The following is a 23,558-nucleotide window of genomic DNA, read 5'->3' on the forward strand; positions in this document are numbered from 1 at the left end:
CCCAGCATAAAATGAGGCATTGAGGTACTGAATGGCCCAGAGCTAGAGCTAGAATAAGAACCTGGTGACTCTTTCCAGTTCCTCATGCTGCCACTCATAAAAGCTGGTATGATTTTTAAATAATTCTCAGAAACCGTCCTGACATTTTCCAATACTGAACTAAAGGCTTTCATTTATAATCTTCCAGAGCCACTAAAACTGCTGTGCATTATTACTGTAGTTATCTCTGAGGCTTACCAGGATCATCCTACACAGCCACGTTCACGACTCAGGATGAAACAGCAGAATACAAGGAACCCTCTCTGTGAAGGTCTCCTGACCCAACTGGCCGCAGCATGTAGTCAGACAGACACAGGTACACAGCTTGGTCGCCTGCCAAGTGTGTGACTTCAGGTCACTCATTTTAAACTTTCTGAGCCTCAGTTTTCTCATCTGAAAAACAGGGCCACCATTACCTCTTGCGGGCAAGACCAGGATTAAATGAGATAACAGAGGGGCTGGCGTCTAGCAGTACTTAATAAATCTAAGTTCCCGTTCCATTCTTCGGCCTTCTCACACCCTGCGTCGTACTTGCTCCTTGGAATAACATGCTGAGGACTACACCAGAACAGAAATCCACTTTTACACTCCTCTCCACTCCTCTCCCTTTATCCATCTGCTGGCCCAGTTGGTAGAACCCTTGGAGAGAAGCGGGAAGGAGTTATGAGATAGAAGGGGCCCGTCCCATTTATTGCTTTAGTTTACAAGTGTCTTCATGTGGCATTTGGTTTGAACTCACAAGTACCGTTCAAAGAAGGTAAAGATTTATCTTTATATTGTACACTGAGAATGGAGGTCTAGGTGAATACAGACCTATGCAAGGGCATGCCCACTTCTACTAAGTGTGTGTGTGTGGGGAGGGGGGTTGTGGTACAGGAGTTTGACACCTGTCCCACCTTTGGTTAGTCCAATGCATTGCATCTGGTTTTCTTTTTTCTGGCATCTGGTGTTTTTGACCAGAAAGTATGTGAGTGTGTGTGTGTGTGTGTGTGTGTTGGGGACTGTAGAGCTCTTGGGTAGTGCTCATTTCTTTTGTAGTTAAAGGGTGGTCTGTCTCACTGGGAATGCTCCGCTGACAGGTGAGGGCCACTGGGGAGAGAAAAGGCAGCTGAGGACTAATTGCAGCTTCCAGGGTCAGTACCTGGAAGTGAGGCTGACATTTGTTTCTCCTGTTTATTAACCAGCTCAGGGTCCTGGATGATGGGGAACTTGCCAGAACTCAGTGTAGGAATCCTCACCAGGGAGATGGGTGCAGAGGTCTGATGTTTCTGCATGCCCAACCCTGGGGTGTAAAGGGGACAGAGTGACTGTGGAGACTCAGAAGCCACCTGCATCTCAGTTCAGGGCAGCAGGCAAGGAAGCCTGCTTCAACTGTCTATACCTTTTATTAATGAAAACAGGGACTCCACTCAGGCAGCTTCTCTGTTGGCTGCCTGCCCCAGCCATAAAAAACAAGTCTATCAATCCAACATGGATTTAATTTGAAAAAAAGAAAACTCTATGTATGTGATTTCAGGCTTCATACCCCAACCTATAGGATAATTGGCAACAGTCTTCATGATCAGAGGCTCTAGTGAGTGTGGTGGGAAGGGAGCAGGGCTGGGAACCTGGTTACCACTTGAGAATGGGATCAAGGTTGTTATCATCCACGTTTCCTTGATGTAAAGAAAACTCAGACTAGGTGGTTTTGGGGAGGTGGTCTGTTACTTCTGAGATGAGTCATCTAGCCACAATTAATTTATGAACTTTCTCTCTGGTCTCCTTTTACCATTCTACTATTTCCCTTCTACCTTGTTTTTTTTTTTTAAATCTATGGCTATTTAAATTTTAGCTCTTTTCTATCTCATAAGTCAATTCAAATTCTTTTTGGATCAAATGGCATATAAATAAATAAGGCAGAAAGAGGAGGTAGGACAGGAAACAAGCAAAGAAAGGAAAAAAGAGGAAGAAAGGAAAATAAGAAGTCAAGAGTTTCTTCTTTGAGGTGCACTGGTCTTATCTGTAAAGTAAGTATAGACATTGCCGATATTGGGTACTTTAATAGGGTCAGAAGAAGTACTGAGTATAAAAACCTTTGCAAATAAACATGAAAGGCAAATATCAGGGGTTATTAAGTATACCTTTCACGGTCATACTACCAATAAAATTATTTAATCTGATTTAAGATGTTTGTGAAGAGAGGCAGCCATAGGAGTTAGAGTAATTACCCTAATTAGCTGTATTCCACTCAGTGTAGATTGGGCCCTGTCTCACTAGACATCCAACAACAAAACAAGGGCCAAGCAGAAAACCAAACTTATAAATCAGTGCGAAACTGAAGTTTTTGGAAAGAGACTCACTAGAGAACATGACTCTGACCTCAGTGAGAAAAACAGTAATTCCCAAATCACCATGAGAAGTCTGCCAAGTTGTCCACCTCCTGTGTTAGGTCAGGTTATTTATTGGCAAAGTAGAAGGAACACAGACTTTGGAGTCTGACAGACTTGGGTTCAAATCTCAGTTTCACAACTTATTAGCTGTGACCTTAGATAAATTACTTAACCACTCTGACCTTATTTCATCAACACAAAGTGAGTCCTAACTTTACCCCAAGGAGTAGTTCTGCCTGTTTTATTCACTATCCCTTGACGATGTCTCTGAAGCTTGGCTCAGCTGTTTTCTCTGTGTCTACTCATCTCGGATAATCTACTCTCTACCAAGTTCACGGCTCACTCCTATTTGACACTTGCTCTGAGAACCCCAGCCCACGGTGATCCTTTTCTCCTCTGAACACCCATAGCTGATGTTTTGTTCATTTTCATTCAGCAACGGCAGAGTAGTAAGGTAACAGAAATACCATAGGCTTTGTATTCTCCAGCTGATTCTTTTTTTTAAAAAATAAATTTATTCATTTTAATTGGAGGCTAATTACTTTACAATATTGTAGTGCTTTTGCCATACATTGACATGAATCCACCATGGGTGTACATGTGTTCCCCATCCTGAACCCCCCCTCCCACCTCCCTCCCCATCCCATCCCTCTGGGTCATCTCAGTGCACCAGCCTTGAGCACCCTGTGTCATGCATCGAACCTGGACTGGCGATCCATTTCACATATGATAATATACATGTTTCAATGCCATTCTCTCAAATCATCCCACCCTTGCCCTCTCCCACAGAATCCAAAAGACTGTTCTATACACCTGTGTCTCTCTTGTTGTCTCGCATATAGGGTTATCATTACTATCTTTCTAAATTCCATATATATGCATTAGTATGAACTGAATACTGTATTGATGTTCTTCTTTCTGGCTTACTTCACTCTGTATAATACGCTCCAGTTTCATCCACCTCATTAGAACTGATTCAAATGTATTCTTTTTAATGGCTGAGTAATACTCTATTGTGTATATGTACCACAGCTTTCTTATCCATTCGTCTGCTGATGGACATCTAGGTTGCTTCCATGTCCTGGCTATTGTAAACAGTGCTGTGCAACTAACTGATTCTTATCCTTGGCTTTCTGATCTGTAAAATGGAGATAATACCATGGACCATGCATAACTGGTACAAAGCTTCAATGAGATAACATACATGATGTGTCTGACCGTTGCTGACACACAGTACTGTGTGCATGTGTGCTAAGTCACTTCAGTTGTGTCCGACTCTTTGCGACCCTAGGGCTTTCCTGGTAGCTCAGCTGATAAAGAATCCGCCTGCAATGCAGGAGACCCTGGTTCAGTTCCTGGGTCAGGAAGATACCTGGAGAAGCGATAGGCTACCTACTCCCTGTATTCATGGGCTACCCTGGTGGCTCAGATGGTAAAGAATCTGCCTGCAATGTGCGAGACCTGGGTTCGATGCCTGGGTCAGGAAAATACCCTGGAGAAGGGCATGGAAACCCACTCCAGTTTTCTTGCCTGGAGCATCTCCATGGACAGAGGAGCCTGGTGGGCTACAGCCCATGGGGTCTCAAAGAATCAGACACGACTGAGCGACTAAGCACGGACCGTAACCTTCCAGGCTCCTGTGTTCATGGGATTCTCTAGACAAGAATACTGGAGTGGGTTGCCATGCGCTCCTTGAGGGGATCTAGCGCCACCCGGGAAGGCCTGACACACAGTAGGTACCTCATCAAACCGCCAACTTCATTGTTCTGTTATGAATCCTTTTGTGCTCTCTTTCCAGTGAAATTAACAGCAAGGGTCAGGAAAAGCAAGTTTGGGCTTTGGTGAAAAACAAAACAAACATCCCCCGCCCAACCACTAGGCCCCTCCTGCACCGCCCCGCCCCCCACTCCCCTGCCGCCAACGCACAGAAAACAGCAAATGTGGCACCACCTTTATGCGTCACATGGGCTCCCAGCCACTCCCAGACCTGCAGACTGCTGTAGGGCCCTGTAATTTGTCCTGACTTCCTCTACTCATTGGCCGTGCTAGCAGCAACATGCGGGCACAAACTACGTCTTATTCTCTTTAGCTTCCTCACAGACTCTGATACAGAATTTAAGAGAATAGAAGGAAAAGATATAACATTTATTTGGTCTGAGGGAGCAGACACTAAATAAATAAAGTTGGCTGATTGAAAATCTTTCACAAATGTAAAAGCCTTATACAACTATATGGTCTCCATCTGAATTCTATCTTTTCTCCAAACTAGAAATATCTTCTCCCATCAAAGCTCAATTTTGGGACTGTAGGAAAAACAAAAAGGCAACTTAAAGATCTTTAGTTCTGACAAGGAATAAAAGGTAACAAAGTTCATCAGTTAAGAGCAGTACGGGGTGGGGTGGGGGAGAATGAAAAAAATCACCACTATCACAGCTCACAGAAGACAAGAAAAAATGATTTTCCCATTAACACATTTCAGAAAGCACTTTCCTCCTACCCTGAAGCTGATGAATTACATTTTTAGATAATGTATGGAAATTTCAGTTAGACATTACCTTCCTACTCAGTTCCTAGTCTCAATCAACCAGGTCATTCTATAGAGAAGGGGGGAAGAGAAGTGGAGAGAGAGAGAGAGAGAGTGTGTGTGTGTGTGTGTGTGTGTGTGTGTGTGTTGGGGGGAGGAGGGGTGGCTGAGTGAACAGGGAATTGGTCTTAGGAACCAAACAGCCAGTTAAAGTACAGAAATAGAAAATCCTTAAAATACTCAGTCCTGATTCACATCCCAGGTAAAAATCCCTTGAGACACCTCTCTTGGGATGTGAGAATATTTTCCTACGGTTATCTGAGTTCAGAAGCAGGACAGAACCATCTGATTTGGAAGGGAAGATGAAGGGAAAGATAGCCAGGGGGCAAAAGGAAACCATACCTGGTCTATAATCCTGCCTATTGCCGTCCTGGGAAAAAAATATGTTGAAAGAAACAGAATGTACCTGCACAAGCTCTAAGCCTCACAGCTCCACTCAATTGCCAACCTGTCCTAATTAGAAAGGATGGGAGGTCCCTGATTGCCCTTGATGGGTGTGTAAGAGGCACAATGATTATATGGTTCACGGTTTGCACTTAACGTTTTGGAGTTCTTTAAGTTCCCCTTAATAAAGCAGACCCCTATTCTCCTGTTTTGTAACCCCATTAGTCTGTCAAATCTTCTCCTTAACTAAAAATTTTCCATTCAACCCCCAACAATAATCAATCCTCTCCCCAAGTCAACAACTCAAATTTCTTTTACTCTTCTTTGTGGAATGTGTATAAAATGACTGCAGGGAGGTGATAAATAAAATAATAGATGCAAATCTGCCTGATTTTCCTCTGAATTCAGGAGGCACATTGCACTGTATCAAGTACATTTGCAAAATCAGCAGCAAAATATGCTGATAAATGCTACTATTTCCTCTACCCTTCCCATTGCTAACGCATATCCCTCTGATGTGCATGTAGAAAAGTTCATTTAGCTAATCAATATCTTGGGATTTTCTTGGATCTGCATAATTGAGGCTGGGTTTTAAGTATGCTTAAACTTAAGGCGGCATCCATTTCAACACAGTGCTTGGAAGATAAAGAAAAGGAGAACACAGTGAGGGGTATCTTGTGAAGAGAGAATTTGAAGATAAGAACCACTCGAAGTCTATTCTTTCTGTTCAGGTAAGCAGTGACCTTACTGGTCACTGGTATTTTTTTTTAATGCATATCATGCTATCTTCCGAGACAAAAGATTTTAAACTCTAATTATATTTTCCCTGTACTAAAAGTTTTCATTCCCTAGGTAATATAAATTGTGTTGGTTTGCAAGGGGGAGATGTCAGTTTAGTATTTTTAGGGAAACTGGCAGAGATAAACTATAATGGGACAACTCACAATTAGTCAGAGAGCCAAGAGTTCAAGTCCCAGCTCCCATACTTGGAAGCTAAGTCATCTTGGGTAAATGACTCAACTGCTCCTGAGCTCAAGTTTCTTGGACTGTAAAATGACTGTCTTGGGGATTACATGAAACTTCATTTATTGATCTCAGCCCAATGATCAGCACATAGTAAGCACTCAATAAACACTGGCTATGATTATGAATCTCCAAGAAGTCCCAATTTACTATTTAAATGAGCGACTATATTTAAAGCTTGTAATATAGTATCCAGAATACACAGAAAGCACACAAAAACATACAAAAGCTGCTGCTATTATTTTTATTTGTCTTTGCTGGATGCTGTCAGAAATTACATCAATAAACTTACCCCAGGGCTGAACTGACATTTCAGAAGTAAATTCAAAGCATTTTTGTACTTTAGGATTTTTTTTTAGAGCCTTTTAATTGTTAATAATGTTATCTTAGAAGCAAAACAATTAAATTCCCACAATGTCCCTATTAGTCCAGTTCCTTGTAAATATATGAGGTAACATAAGGTAACCCACAACCCTCACTCACCTCTCCCTCTTGAACCCAAGAGACTGTATCCTATGTAATACCTCTTGGCCTTGATGCTCTAACAGACACAGCTTCCTCCCAACCCCTAACCCCCAACCACCCACTGCTGTAGTCCAGTCCTACCTCCTGAGAGGGAATTATTAGCACTTTCACAAATCTAAGAAAGAACAGAAGTTACCCAGTGTCACTGAATCAACACTGAGTTGGTTCCTTTAATTAGAGCTGTGATTCTACACACAAAGGCTGTGGCAAAGCATTCACCCTCATGCCTCCAGTAGTGAAGCATCTTTTTTGCCTTATTCTGCTCTTTCCACTAAATGATAATATTAATTACGCCAAAGTCATATATTATAAAGGAAGAATGAAAAGATGGATTAGAGGTGGGGTTTAGGAAATGTTGTCTTTGTCCATCAGGTGCAACTCTAACTGATAATGTTCTGTGTTTTGGCCCCAGGGCACAGCATGTGGGATCTTAGTTTCCTGGCCAGGAATTGAATGGACACCCCTTGCATTGGAAGCTCTGAATCTTAACCACTGGACTGTGAGGGAAGTCCCTGACTTAATGTTTTCATATGCTTAACTTCACTTGGCAGCACTTCAGTATGAGAGGACTGCGTCTGAGAGGCATGACCCGGCTTTACTTCCTTTGTCCAAAGCACAGAAGAATAAAAAAAGACTTTTGTTCTTAGACTGGAATTTTTGCTCCATTCCTTTTGCTTTTCTTCTGTCTACCTAAATCCTAACCCCATTCTTCAAATGCCACCTCAATAGCTCTAGCTAATGGAGACTTCACCTTTCCTCAACCACCCACAGTCCATATAGTCTATTTCATATACTGGTCACTCCATATATTCAGTTTTATAATGCATAATGTTCATTTTGGACCACCCCATCCTTAAACCCCCACTTCAGAGTTCTCATTTGCCTGAAATGGATAGAAAACTACTCTTAAAAACCATACTGCATGGGTACATGAAGAGTGATACCAAGTAAAAATATAACTCTTTTTTTATCACCATGATGCAAATAATCAGTCTAGATAGGCAGATCAAAACTCCTTGCTATCGTACACTGATTTATTTCTGGGGAATTTTCTTTGTTACTTTCCTCCCTCCTTTTTCTGTTCCTTTTCGAGAGGGGTGATAACAAGAGAGACAATTATAAAGATGCAATTTAGCATTCCAGCTGTGCTGGCTTTAAGATATACCATGAGCCACCTAACTATCCTGGTTCAGCCATATGTTTCCTCCCCTAAAATACTAACCATCTAGGAACCTGGATTCAGAAATGCAATCTCAAAGCCTGAAAAACAAAAAGGCAACAACAACAAAAAAGAACTTAATTCAATTATCCACAGTCCACAGGAATAACAGAATTTCTACCAGGGGTTTGGTGTTCTTTGCCTGAGTTCCTCGGTGGCACGAATCCTTGCAGGACACATGCCATCTTCCTTTCTCTCCAGGAGCAGAGGTGCAGGTGGATGGAGAAAAATAAAGAACATAGCTTCCAGAGCCTCCTTGTGTTCACAGATGCACACAAAAGCAACTTGCAACATATATTTTCTCTCCCCGGTACCTAGATTATCCTGATAAGTGTCCTTTCCCAATTGGAAAAAAGAAAATCTAATATCTCTGAGAAGATAAGTAACAGAGATGTCCAAAACCACTGTAAGGGAATCTTAAACCTGGCATTTTCAGTAAATTTGAGTCTCCACTGAAGGCTGAGTTATATCCCCAGAGGATGATAAATATTGTTATCTTTGCCTCTGGTTATACACAGGGGTCTTGTTTTAAGCCATGGTGCATTACGTAGACTTGGCAGAGTGGAGCAACTGCTGCTCAGAGGAATGCGATGTTTCACTGGGTTATGGGGGAGGCTTAGCGGCTATCTTCAGGTAACACAGGCAGGGGCGTCGTCACATGCTTCCATGTAAGATCACGCTTTTGGAAACGGGGAGCAAATCCCAGCTCCATCACCTGCTAATAAACCGTGCTGCCACGGTAAGGTACTAAACCTCACTAAGCTTCTGCGTCTTCATCTAAGGAAATGGAGGTTGTTTTCAATGTTCAATAAAATAAGGTATGTTCAGTGTCCAGTAAGTACCTGGCCTAGAGTAAGTGCTTGATAAATAATAGCAAGTATGTTCTCGGCCGCATGACACTTAAGTCCATGCCCAAATTCAAATGGAGAATTCATTGACAGCCCACAGCAAGGAGTGAAGCCAGCCTACTGGCAACACCATTAACAGTTTCTGTTTCCCTCCTTCCCTCCTTCTTTCCTTACCTCCCTCCCCACCCTCCTGTACTTTCAGAAGCCAGAACTTTCTAAGGAGATCGATTACATTCTCTTAGGGAGTGGTTAGGCTGGAAAATCTTAATCTTGAATTCTTATCTTTTTGCCACTTCCCACCCCCTAATCCTCCCACTGGGTATTTAGAACTCCCTGTAAACTTCACAGGATCGAGATGCATTGAGATCTGTAGGAGGTGTTGGAGGAAAAGGGGGGACTGGGATGTTAAGAATCAGGGCAACAAAAATACCTATGATGTCATTTACCCTGACTTCTGAACCACCACCAGCAGCCTTTTAACTTGGCAGGTGTGAAACCTCAGCCTCCCAGCCTGTGTTATCACTTAACCCCAAATGCAGGCCTCAGAGGGTCTTCCATTAGAGAGATCCCCACTCCGTCCCTACCTCCCCACAGTCTCTCTCTCTCTCTCCTTCTCTGACTTTTAGCGTAGCCAATTAAACCTGAACAACGGGTGGATGGAGGAAATATGCTGCATCTATGGAATGGTACAGCAGGGACCAGTTTCACTGTTAATTTAAAATGCTAGAATTAATTAGGTAGTGTAAATGAAGAATTTAATAAGCACTCTTTACAGCCACAAGTTCTACTTTTATTAAACACTGCTACCAAATGAGGGCAAATATCTCTGGTCTTTCTATATTTCCCTGCCTCATTCCCATAAGTTCTCTGCAAATAAAATTCTTTTTCCCCCTGAATTAAAAAATGCATAATTATAAATTTATGCCTGAATTGTATTTCTGCCTTCAACCCATAAGCTTCTTCTTTAAGCTCAGATGCCACTGTATGTCTCTGCTTGTGCTGGAGAGGGTGCTAAACAAACCCAAGTTGACAATTTCGGTTTTGTATACCAAATTAAAGGCTGTCTTCGAAGCTGTCACTCCTATTCAAATCCACTCAGTGAACTACCAAATTAGCATTCTTTCAGTAAAGGAATCTGCTTGTTTAAACATGTGTCTTTAGAAAACAAAGAACAACACCATGAATCAGTACTTCTGAAAAATCTCACTACACTTCTAAAGGAACTCTTTTGAAAAGGTGCTTAATAATATTCTCTAAGATAGCTGGCAGAGTCCCTATTTAGAAGGTAAGGCTATACCAAAAATACATTTTCCATACAGGAGTAGGAGGAAGAATCATATGGTTAACTGGTTTTAATTTGGTTTGAATTATCATCCTATTATATAAAGATTATTCAGGAATCTAAACATTGGCTTTCTGACAGCATAGGCAGTTCTGTCAAAGGATGGATGATCCAGGGCTCTGGGATAAGAACACCAAAGCCGTGGCCCTATTTGGAGACCTTGATAAAATTTCTCTGTTCTAGTCACTCTTCTTGAAACATACTAACTGTACTTATAATAATAATACCCTCCCCGTTACTGAGAGACTACTATGCAAGATGCATTGTGCTAGGCAGTATATATCCAATCTTCCATTTAGTCCTCACAAAAAATCCTTTAAGATAAGTATTATTTTCCAACTTTACAGAAGAGGAAATTAAGTTTGGTGAGTTATGTGATTTTTATATGTTGACAATTATTTGAGTTTTATGATTTTTCAAAATAATATATATAGGGGACAAATTGACAAGGGAATCAGAAGAATTGGAGAATATGGCTACATGCACACAAATACACTGTATTCTCTGATTTAAAAATCAAGATAACGTATTTCAATATTTTAAAGTTTCCTTTTTCCTATATAGGCCAGCTGCTCTTCAGTTAAACTGTCCAGAGAGAGGGAAATAAAAGTCAACATTCAAAAATGATAAATACTCAAAGCTGAGTGTGAATGATTTTAGGAGGGGAGCATCAAAGCATAGCAGCTTCACTGCCATCACGATGTAGTCCAATATTTTTCTAAGAAAACATTCTCACTTCCAGAAAGATTACAGGGAAACGACCCCCAGCCCCAGCCCCAAAGGATTATAGCGTCAGTATCTGGCAGACGCGAGGTCCTCAATGAATGACTGTCAATTAGAAAAAAATCACAACCTAAAGCTTTCAAGTATTGAAGGGTAGGGTATTGTTTTACTTTCCAGTAAAAAGTCTCTGAATTCTCAAAGAGTATCTTCACAACAAACACATAACATAAAATTCCTTCATGTAGCATCTCCCTCCCATGACAGAGTAGATTTATTCCAGAATAATCTGCTCCTCTTAAGGCCTATTATTCCCAGGGACAATGGGCAGTTGTGACGACAATAGCCGCCTCTAAAACACTGTCTCGGACACATGGAAGAACACTGGACACACACGAACCAAACGTTTAAGAGGAAAGGGATAAACAGACAAAGACGAGTACGGGGTTGGGGTCAGAGGGCAGAACTGAGAACTAAAGAACAGAGTGTAGGGGTGGCTGATTAAGAATAAAAGAGGATACAACCAAAGGATTATTTCACATAAAGCAAAGCTGAGGAAGCTCCAAAATCTTTATCTGCTTCCTGGTCCTACCAGTCTGCAAAGCGGTTGCATGTAGTATTCACACACATATGCATTTGTGACTGTAACCATGCTATCCTTGAATGCAGGACACAAGCTACAAACACTCAAAGCCACCACCACACACACGCACTCCTGCCAAAGTCTGCATTTCTAATGGAACAAGGTGGCTGTGAATCCCAAGCCTAGAATAGTGAAGAAGAGCGTACCTGTAATTTTGTCTCTCACGAGTTTGCAGGATTCTATTTCACCAATGCTCCCAAAGAGACTCCTGAATTCCTCCTGGGTCATATTCTGGGGTAAATAGTTGACTATGAGGTTGGTTTTGCTGTCATCTGTGGCTGCCCCTGTCTGCATGGGAGAAGGACAGTTTCTATTGTTGCTGGAGGGTCCATTGCTTGTATTGGATGTCGGGCCATTTGACACCTGAGGCTCCATGGTGCTAATTATCTAAATAAAAATAAAAATATTAAGCCTTTTGATATCTCAAAGACACAAAGTCTCTTTCAAGATTTGATTTTATTTTTTGTAAAGAAAGGGAACAAGATAAAGCAGGATGGAGCAAAAGAGATGAGGTTGTGAACACAGCCAATTTAGAAACATGTTTTTAACCAAAATGTTAAACTCCCCTTGCTATTTTTAGGCCAGCCCATAGATTTTGAACACAGACTAGAATGCAGTGGGAACTCTCCCATTATTTTGTTAATGAAAAGCTAATTCCTGTTTTCATTACACAATCACTCTCAGAAATGTATACTTAAGCCACACCAAATTATAATTAAAATGTAAAGTAATAATCATGATTAAAATTATAGTTCCATTAAAGCTGAAAAAGCTAAACATAGAGGGCTACGCTCACAAGATCAAATACAGTACCTGTTTATTAACTATCTCATAAAGTAAAATGACATTAAATTAAGTGGGGCTGTTTCATATGGGAAGGGTTTAGATTTTCACTGATGCTTAATAATGATCAAACTTTAGATTTCATAAAAGCACGCTGGGGAGCTACAAAGTTATCTAATGATGTTTCTCCCCAGCTACTCTGTTATTGTTTCTCCTGGACCTCAAATAAAATAAAAAAACATGAAGGAAAGTTCTCTCTAGGTCTCTACTTCAAGTCTAGTCCAGCCCCAGATGGTCCTTTCACACATTACTCAAAAAAAGACTTCTATGTATTTAAATAGTTACTTAAAGAAATATTTCCACGAATGTGTTAACTGTTTGAGGCAGCATGCGTGGAATAAAGAGACAAGCCTCAGTCTCTATCCACAAGGAGCTTACAGTCCACAGAGGACATAGAAGGCAAAGGGCTGCAATTGGACAGTGGCCATGTAATGGAGGAGCAATCAAACCTGCTTAAAGGACAGGGGTACTCAGGGAAAGTCCCAAGAAGATGTTGTTAGAATTAGGTTTTACATGAAAAGTGGGTTTAAGCTCATGGAGCTGGTTCAGGAAGATGCCTTGTATGGTATGACAAGCACTGAGAATCAGAAAACTGCAGAGCCAGAAAGAAGGCACTTCAGGCAATACAATTCAGTTCAAAACTCTCCTGTTGGAGATGAATTCCAGAGACATCCAGAGATTTCTTTGTCATCACAGGAAAGTGGGGCAGAGTCTAGGCCTGTACCCAGTTTTCCTGGCCCGAATGCAGTCCATCAGTCCCACTTTTCCATTCTATCTGAGCTCCATCCCTTCCTCATCTTTACGGTGTTATTTCCATCTTCTGTGAAATTGAACATCAGCTCCTTGGAAATGGGATCATGCTCTGTCATTCCCTAGTTGTACAACTTTGGGTAAGGGACTTGAACTCTGAGAACCTTAGTGTTCCTCATTTGAAAGAGGAGAAGAACAATGCTGCCTGCTTTGCAAGGTGTTAAGAAGGATCTGGTGACAGAATATATGTAAAGTGCCTGAATAGTGGTGGGAACATAACCACAATCATTGATATCCATTAAAGTCATTCTAGGGCTTCCCCCCTGGTAGCTCAGCTGGTAAGGAATCCACCTGCAATGCAGGAGACCCTGGTTTGATTCCTGGGTGGGGAAGATGCCCTGGAGAAGGGATAGACTACCCATTCCAGTATTCTTGGGCTTCCCTGGTGGCACTGCAAGTTACCTGATGTGACTTCTCTCACTGACTCCCCACCAGAAAGGAGTGAGGCATATTCTAACATCCTCTGTGTTTTTTTATAGACAAGGAAACCCAAGCTTAGCAGATATCTGATTACTAGTAGCTTCCATTATTATTACTATTATTTGGCTGCTCTGAGAAATTTGGGGAGATAAGCCTGTTTATCTAATACACATGTAGTAAACTGTACAAGTCTCAAGGGTACAACTCAAGGAATGTTTACAAAATGAACACAACTCACACTCAAGTAACCACCTTTCAGATCATGATACAGAAAATGACCAGCATTCCAGAAGACTTTCTTGTGTCCCCATCCTCATCATTCATACCACCCACCAAGGTAACCACTACTCTGATTTCTAATTCATAGACTTATTTTTTTTTTTTGAATTTTATATACATGGAATCACACAAAATGTACCCTTTTATGTCTTTTCACATATTATGTCTGAGTGTCTTTCATGTTTTGAAATATAGAGGTAGACTGTTCTTCTCCATGTCTGGAGAAAATTGCATTGTATTAAAATATTATGTTTTATGTATCTCTTTTACTTTGAAGAACACTGGGTTATTTTTAGTTTTTTTTTTTTTTTTTTTAACTATTATAGATAATGCTGCTATGAGCATTACATACACATCCTATGGTGTACATACACATTTCTGTTGGGAATATTCTTTGGAGTCTATTTTGGGGTTCAGGGGTATTTCTGCTTTAGTAGGTACTGTCTATAGTTTTTCTAAATAGATGTACCAACCGACTCTCCCACTAGCAGAATATGAAAGTTCTAGTTGCTGCTCATCCTCATCAATGTCCAGAGGCTGTTTTTTTTGTTGTTGCTGTTTTTGTTTTGTTTTGCTTTTTGCTTATTTGCTCATCTGAAACACAGTGGTATAGTAAGAAGGGAATAAGTTTTAGAGTTTTAGCTGACTTAAAACTCTAGTTCTACTACTTATTAGCTCCGTGATCTCAGGCACTTGGGTTCTTGGGCCTGTTTTCTCTTTATAAACCAGAATAACACCACTGTGCAGGGTTATTTATGTATGTAAGATGCCTAGAACATAAAGTGGCTAGAAGCATCGTAACTATTACTCCTCATTATGCCCTACATGGATAAGCTTTGCTCTAATTGCTTCTTCTTCTGATAATCACAACTGGGAACTGAAACCAAAAGAAAGAAAATAAGTCTCAAGAGGAATCAGGGAAACAAGGCAGATGGAGGAAGGTGGGAAGCGTCTAAGATTCTTTGCCATCACGTAGGTAACTAAGTGGCTTCACTTATCACATCAAAACTTTCAGGACAACTGTGGGATTGTGTTAGGCTGGTCCAGAGAGCAAGGAGAAAGTAAAGGGCTCTGTAGAGGAATCTTAAATCAAGCTCTCCTCAGCACTGATTAACAACAACAACAAAATGCACCCAGTAACTCCTATGCAGATACTCTGCCCTTGAGGCAAGGGTCCAGGAAAGAATCAGGGCGTTGTGCCCAGGGGAGGGATCATGCTAATGGAGATGATGTTTTAGAACATCATCACAACTCCTGGCTGGGAGGTAGGTTTCTGCTCTGCCAAGCCATCGGCCTCCTGGGTCTGTGCAGTGCCTCCCTTTGCTGTCTTGTCTCACTGCTTCACTGAGTCAGGTGTCCAGGCAACAAACCTAAGGAGCACCACCAACTCACCAAGGAACATGAAAAACAGAATTTATCCAGTTCAGGAGGCTCGGCCAGCAGAACCACAGAGCTGCCCAACAGCTACATTTTGATTTAGTGGCAAAAAAATCAGTCCCACAATCTACAGAACGCCTTCCCTGCACCACTACGGTTCCTACTCAAACACCTGAGAAATATCCTGCAGTAAGGCAGCATTTAGAGTATCAGTGATGGAGCAGGACAAATGTAAGTCATACCCAGGCACGGTGAGATGCTGTGGGACCAAGACTGTAACAGGTCATCTGACAGCTGTGTTCATTCTTAATTCACTGGATGCTTGACTCACAGACACATGTCGTGAAAGCCAGTACTTGTCCCTGTGAATATTTCACAGGTCTCCCTGCTCCAGAAAGGCCTAGGAAGTATCAGGTCTGCAGCAAAGAAATTTCAGTTCCCCAGTAAGCCTTCTGGATCTCCTTACATCCTGTGTGGATTTCCTAATTTATGTTGACTCCTGGAGCTGAGCCCCATCTGTGCATCAGACAATCCTACCCTAACTGGGGTCCAAACCTCTGAAAAGGAACCATGAAATACAATGTTCAGTACTGAGCTCCTTTCATCGAACAAACCTATAAATCAGGTCAAGTCATTCCCGTCTCGTGGAGATGGAGCTCTCTTTACTCTGCACACACACTGCACAGTTATCCTTTTGTGGACTCAGAAGGAACTGAGGGAAATATACATATGCACACACACAGAGTTTTCTCAATAAAAGCGTACAGTTTTAAAGCTGAGAAACATTTGCAAATGTGTTAATATACATTGTGTAATAAGACCCCTTGCTGGTCTTAATGACGCATCCCAGGATGCAAGACAGGCTTAAAAAAAGAATCAGAAATGTAAAATGTCAGACTGAAAACTGACACACAAGAGAACCAAGAGCGTTACTTGGAAAATAAGAGAAGCTGCGAGGATGTAAATGTATGGAGTATGAAACTACGGCATTTTAAGGTCACATGCTAGACCTTACAGAGAGGACACCTGCAATCTCAACTTGGGAAAAAGACCAGAGGTAAACATGTGTGTTCGTGGGAAGCTATCCTCCAATAAATTCAGAAGCTGGCTTGGCGAAATCAGAATGCTTGCTTCCCCAGGGTAACACCTTTGATATTCTAATAGCACAATTTTCACTGCAAGTAAATATATCAGTTACTTAAGTGTGCATATGTACTTTAATGAAGGATTCTGTGTGGGTCTCACAGCCAACTTCGTAGCTGACCAGGTTCCAACCCCCTGACTCGCCTTCCTTCTCTCTTCTGAACAGCAATTAAGAACAGAATTACAGTCAGCATCCAGAAGAGAGCCTTGAGGAGGTTCAGTTGACTTCAAACTCTAATGGTTACACAAAGCACTGCATTAAATCTTTTATGTTCCCATGATGTATTTTAAGAAACATTATACAGGCAGAAAATTTCAGGGATAAACTATTAAAGCAGTGCACAATAACGCAGGCACTCAAATCTTGTCACTGTCAATGTCGATGGTTTGAATGACTAATTACTCACACTCAACACATTAACCTCACCCCTCCCACCCTCTTTTTTTTTTTTTTCCTGCAAAATATACAACAAAAGCAAGAGGGAAGGCCTCAGGCATGCAGCTGCAGGGACGTTTATCTCTGCGGAGGCAGGAGGGAGAAGAAGCAGAGGTTGGGCCAGGCTTCTTTCTTTCTCAGGATGATACTGAGAAAAAAAAAAGCCAACCCTCTCAGCCCTTTGTGGCTTCTCTGTTGCCACAATCCAGGGTCCTTCCCAACTGTCCTAGGTAACCATTCAATAACATCCTTCATTATTGTTCACCTAAAGTATATGTTATACTGCTTCCTGGACAGGCCAGGTTATATTCATTTAAAAAAAGGGTTTATTTCCATGATAGCTAGATCTGGAAATGTTAGATGAACGGGGATGGAGCTCTGGAGTGCCAGGTACTGTGCAAGGTCCAGGGGATACACAAAGACTGGGAGCTGGCCCTCACTGAGCTCACAGGGTGGATGCATGATGTCAAAGAACATCAGGGGCCACTGAGTCCAACCTTGTAATCATAACAAGGAATCTGAGGACAAGAAAGGGGAAGTGACTTGCACAAGGTCACAGTGCTAGTTAGGCAGAAATGGCACTTAGGTCCAGGCCTATATCTCATTGCGTATTCTTGTGACAATGCAGACATGGCCATTTGGATGAGAGCTTACTTCTATTTTATCTTTGGGGGGAGTGTGAAGATGGTTATATCACAAAAATGTGCCTGAATATAGGTGGAGATATGTTTATTTCCTTACTCTTCTGAGTAGAGTACTTTGCAGTTCACAAAGAATGGCAACCTCAACTCCGAGTTCCACAGTAGAGAGACCACATCTGTTTTATTTATAATAGTACCTCCTGCATGTGGGACAGGGCCTGAGAATGGGTAGGTTCTGCATTAAGAACGACTGAATGAATGAAAGTGCTTGCAAGTCCAATAGTTCCTAAATCCTTCTAACAACCCTGTGAAGTATAAGCCAATAATTTTAGTAGTGTCATCTCCATCTTCTGTATAGCAAGAAGATAGAATACTTATTGAGTTCCTATCATATGCCAGACATACATTTAGATATTATTTTAAATGCAGATTTTAAGAGGCATTCATTCAAGCAGGACTGCTAAAGCTTTGGCTGAGAACTTGCTGAATACCTCTGCCCTTTCTCCTTGGAAATATCTATCTATCTATCTATCTATCTATATACACATAACACTTTGGGTACACTAAAATCAATCCTTGGTCTCAGACTGAAATCTCCCAATCGACTCTAAGAGTAGCAATATAATCAAAGGGCAGAAACCTCCCTTCTTTCCCAAATCACTCTTTTCATGGAATTTCTTGCCCTCAGAATTCATTCATTCATTCAAACAAATATTTATTGCCAAAGGGTCCACATGACAGAGGAGAGAATAAGCATGTCCTATGGCCAGAAAGTCCTTTAAGTGTATTAAGCAAGAGCCATTCTGAAATCCTAAAAAGGACTTAAAGCCTCCTTTAATGTTTCTTCCATCAGCTCATGAATCCCTTGCAGCTCCCTCTATCCCCCACTCTTCACAAGGCTTTCCTGTACTCAAGCTCAGGGGTGGGGAAGCCAGGTTAGAATTATAGGGCTGGTCTCTCGCCTTACACCTGAGGACATCACTATTTTAGGCCCCGGAGAGGCAAATCAGGGGTCCCAGCACAGCCCCCTCACCAGTTCTGTCAGCCACAACACGCCATAGCTCTGCTCCAGTATTTTCCATAGAAGTGGCAGTCTGACAATAAACTGTATGGTCTTGCATTTATGTATCTTAACCTAGTTTACACCGTCAGTATTTACGTCATGAGGCAAAATAAAAGATTACGAGTTTATATTACAGGAACCTGCGCCTGTAGAACTCACTGCTGACATTTATCATCAGTGCAGGACCCTTGTAACTCTATCATGCCACACTCAGCTATTCTCAACTTCTGATTTTCTAGGGGAGGGGTGGCCTTGATACTCCAAAAGCAGGCAGAAGGATCAAGAGAAAAGAACCTAAGAAGGTCACAGGTATATGTTTCTTTTTCAAATACTCTTCCTTCTACTTTCAGTGCCCTCAAAATGTCAGTATTCCCGGAAACTAGAAAGATACTAAAGGACTGTGCTGATTGCAAACACGTCTCAGGTGTGTACATCTGCAATACACATATGCATTTTATTAAATATTTTAATGAGTATTTAAAGGTGTTTTCTTTTACCATGTTGGAAGGACTTTTGAAAATTTATGTATAAAAGCTAAGCCTTATGTAATAGAACAAGCACTCCCAAGAGCATGAAGAATAATGTTTACCAAGGGCAGTCACTGAATCAAGCCATTAAAGAAATAGATTTAAATTATTCATGAGAACAAAAATAAAAGTCCTAATTCTCTTTGTAGGCATTTCCCACTTAACCCTTATAAAATTCTGACATGCACTATGTGAGACTCTGGTGGAGCAGCCCAGACTACTGCCTCTCACCCCCTTTTCAAAAGCCTGAAAAACAAATCCCCAAAGTTAGAAAATTACACAGCAGGCTCTGTGTTCCTGAAGACATATTATTTTTAGGAATAATTCTTCACTTTGCTTCTTGCTCCTTGAAAGATACTAAAAATGTCCTTACAACACACCCCCCCCCTCCAAATTCATATTTTTTTAAAGTTTTGTCCATCAGCTCATAAACTCTATACTCTCTTCTCCTTTTCAAGAGGTTTTAATTTGCTCAGGTCCCTTCAGATTAAGTTTTTTCTAAATGCAATGCTTTCCTGGTTATGATTCAACTGGGAAGGAGCCATAAGTTATTAGCGGGGCCCAAGAGGAGGGGCTGAGATCTATGATCTGATCACTCTAGGAAAAGGGAATTTAGGACTATACCCCCACCACTGAGGTAATGACTCACAGAGACCGCTAGACAGGAGGATCTGGCTGAAGACTGCCTGCATGTCCCCCCAAACCATTTGTACCAAGTTTTTGTAGATTCTACTAGAAGGTAACTAGAAAACTCTAGAAAAAAAAAATTAATTCCAACTGGGGAAAACATGCTGACAGTTTAATAATACCTTTGGGCAGATGCACAAATAACCTGAAAGACCTATTTACTCTAGGAAGTTATGTGGTAATAAATTCTCAGCATATCTTTAAAACAAGTGTATTCAATTCAAGACAAGTTTATTGAATGCTTTATAGACTAAGGCACCGTTGGAGGAATTGGGGAAACAAAAATAATTTGATCCCTACTCTTACAGAGTTCAAGTTGAGAGAATGAGAAAGGAGGGGAGATAAACAAATAATTAAAATCAATGGTATACACCCCTTTCTTTAAGCAATTCCCTCCAGACTGTCTCTGATGACTCCCACCCCCACCCCCTCACCAAAAGCACGTGAATGAAATTATACACAGACAAGTCATATGCCACTCTGATACTGAACTGACAATCCTGTTTCTGGTCTGAATGCTTATGTCCTGAACAAATGACTATTTGGAACAATGAGGTAAGCTTGAGGCATTACTCCTCTGAAACAGCATCTTCTTCACTGGAGATGAGCACAGGGCATGCCAAAAGTATTCTCAGTGGTGGTAGTCAGGGTTGTGTTTTTTTTCAAAATCAGCAGCCACTGGAGAGAATAAGAGGCATTAATACTTAAAATAGCAGGGCCAGCATTTAAATGAAAAGCATAATCAAAATTTAATTTCTCTTAGGCATTATTCTCAAAATCACAGAAATCCGAGTTTTTAATCTTGTTCCCCAGACACATCACATACATTTTTCCTCCTAAATAAATACTGGCCTCCTTAATATCTTACAGTGTCCCTTTAGGGCTTCAGTTTTGGCCTAAAATGATCTCCTAGTGTGCCCATCCTGGGGAAGTGCTGCTAAAACCCCCGAGTACTTGGTTTTAACAGACTTTTACAGAAAACTCTCCAGAGCAGAGGGATGACTTAATCACCTAGTTCACTGTAAAGACAAGGAAACCCTCAAACCGCACCCACCCCACCGTCCATTCAGTCTTCTTTTCCAAAATGGCCTGTAAATACAGTCCCAAACTTTCAATAAGCTCTCTTTGTTAAAGACGTATTTGAAAAAGAAATGTCTTTATATTAATATAAATGTAATTTCATGGGCAAGCTCTCAGGCTTCCTGAAAAAATATCACCTTTAATAAAAAAATCAATTGGAAAACAATTTCCTTCCCATTCTACTCCCTAAGACCTCAAACTCTGAATATTTAATGTAGACAAAATAACCAAAATGCCTAATAATAAGCTACGGATTCCTGTTGGGATGGGAGCCAGTTGTGATGGTATCTATGTTATCTTCATCTTCCATACAAAGAACACTAATGAGTCACTTGTAAAACTGTCCACAGACTAAGTCAGACTTCTGATTAAATGCATAAAGAATAGCCAGTGGCACAATTTATGTAAACATATTAAATACTGTGTATTTATAAAAAGCCTGGCTAGTGGCTCAGAGTGTGAGCAAACTCACCAAGATTCAGCTGTAAAAAGTTGTGGGTTATTTGGTATCTATATCATGACCTAAAGCATAGGGTCACTTCTCTGCATTTGTTCTGTGCAAACTCAGATTAAATTTTTCAGAAATCCACATAAAAATATTTTTTATTTTGAGAACAGATACTTGTTTTCTTAACACAGTTGGGGTAGAGATGAGGAAGAGAGCAGAGGGAAGTGGAGGGAATTAGTATCTAGAAAAATCTGCACAGAGCAACGTTTGCTTTGTTGAGAGGAATTGTATAATGCCAACGGTTCTTCCAGTTCAAAGGACAGTGATTATCTTGGGACATTACGAAGTCAAAGACACTGAGAGAAACAAACCAGTTCTCAGCACCTCAGTGCATGTAATGTAAGTGACCAATATATAAATTAGACCCAGGGACAAGGCACACAGCTCCATAGTACATCTATCTGTTCATCAGTTAAAAGGTTTTGAACATCAATCTGATACGGTAGTTTTAAAAATTCCTTTATCACACTTGCAATTTGGTTTTTGATTTTCTTCTTCACTGACTTCCTTTCAGGTGTTTTTGTTTGTTTTTGTATAAGAAAGAAACATTAGAAAAAAGGGACACCCTCTTGGAAAGCAAGGGGGAGCAAGTAAACTTAGGCTCTAGAAAACCATGGTTGGTGATAATGCAGACCTGGAAGGTCCGTCTAGTCAAGGCTATGGTTTTTCCTGTGGTCATGTATGGATGTGAGAGTTGGACTGTGAAGAAAGCTGAGCGCCGAAGAATTGATGCTTTTGACCTGTGGTGTTGGAGAAGACTCTTGAGAGTCCCTTGGACTGCAAGGAGATCCAACCAGTCCATTCTGAAGGAGATCAGCCCTGGGATTTCTTTGGAAGGAATGATGCTAAAGCTGAAGCTCCAGTACTTTGGCCACCTCATGAGAAGAGTTGACTCATTGGAAAAGACTCTGATGCTAGGAGGGATTGGGGGCAGAAGGAGAAGGGGATGACAGAGGATGAGATGGCTGGATGGCATCACTGACTCGATGGACGTGAGTCTGAGTGAACTCCGGGAGTTGGTGATGGACAGGGAGGCCTGGCGTGCTGTGATTCATGGGATCACAAAGAGTCGGACATGACTGAACGACTAAACTGAACTGAACTGAACTGGGCAGGGAGAAGTGTGGATCTGAATTATCTCTGGACAAAATGCTTACTGAGAACATACACAGAAATTCAAGGTTTGCAAGTGTTGCTTTAAAGTGTCATGAAATAGTCTCTCTTATCTTTATAGGTGGAAATATAAATTGGCACAACCTTTCTGAACCTTATGTTCATATTCTTAGACCTGTTGATCCATTCTGAAGCTCAGAAGAGAATCCAAAATTCTGTAGACCAAAAGTATGCACAGTAAAATATCTTAAGAACAGTGTGCCTAGAAGAGTGAAAAATAGAAACAAGCTGAGGGCCCAACAGAGGGGTGACTAAGCTATCGTATGATTTTGTGATACAGTATTCTACAAATGTTAAAATTATGTTTATAATGCATTTTTATAACATGAGAAAATGTTTGTAATCAATGTAGAGAAAAGGTAGAATTAAAAATGGATTATGTCAATCACATAAACATGCACAGAGTAGGAGGGAAAAAATGAAAATGCTAATAATAAATAGTAGGATTATAGGTGATTGTTATATTTGTCACCATTTCTATTCTTCAAGTTTTTTGTTTGTTTTACAATAGCACCTTTATAAAAGTTATATTTTAAAAAGAAAAGAAGTATCAAATACTTCACCATTTCTATTCTTCAAGTTTTCTGTTTGTTTTACAATAGCACCTTTATAAAAGTTATATTTTAAAAAGAAAAGAAGTATCAAATACTTCAACCCAGTTCAGACCCAGTATTAACAAGGATGCCATCTCCTTCCCAGAGCCGTCCTGCAGGATTTCTCCTTGGCCACGCTCTGCTTGTTTCTACATAGGAGCCCAAATGAATAAAAATCGCATTTTTTGAGACAGTCTGATTTGGTTTCCCCTTCACCTAAATCATTGCGTATTAGCAAGGTTACACTCTGAAGTCTGCCTTATCGCCTGGTGGCAACCTTCA

General features: G+C 40.9%; 1 protein-coding gene across 8 annotated transcripts in view; it reads right to left on the bottom strand.

The window, feature by feature from the left end:
* The window catches only part of ELAVL4 (ELAV like RNA binding protein 4), an 89,739-nt gene that overhangs the window by 39,740 nt on the left and 26,441 nt on the right, over positions 1-23,558 (bottom strand). For 5 of the 8 annotated variants that reach the window (XM_005204584.5, NM_001081606.1, XM_005204583.5 and 2 more), the window contains 1 exon segment: positions 11,843-12,083. The exons of the other annotated variants lie outside the window; for them this stretch is intronic. In XM_005204584.5, coding sequence (XP_005204641.1) covers positions 11,843-12,083 — 241 coding nt within the window. 8 annotated transcript variants of the gene reach the window in all.

The sequence above is a fragment of the Bos taurus genome, chromosome 3 (assembly GCF_002263795.3).
Source record: "Bos taurus isolate L1 Dominette 01449 registration number 42190680 breed Hereford chromosome 3, ARS-UCD2.0, whole genome shotgun sequence".
NCBI lineage: Eukaryota > Metazoa > Chordata > Mammalia > Artiodactyla > Bovidae > Bos > Bos taurus.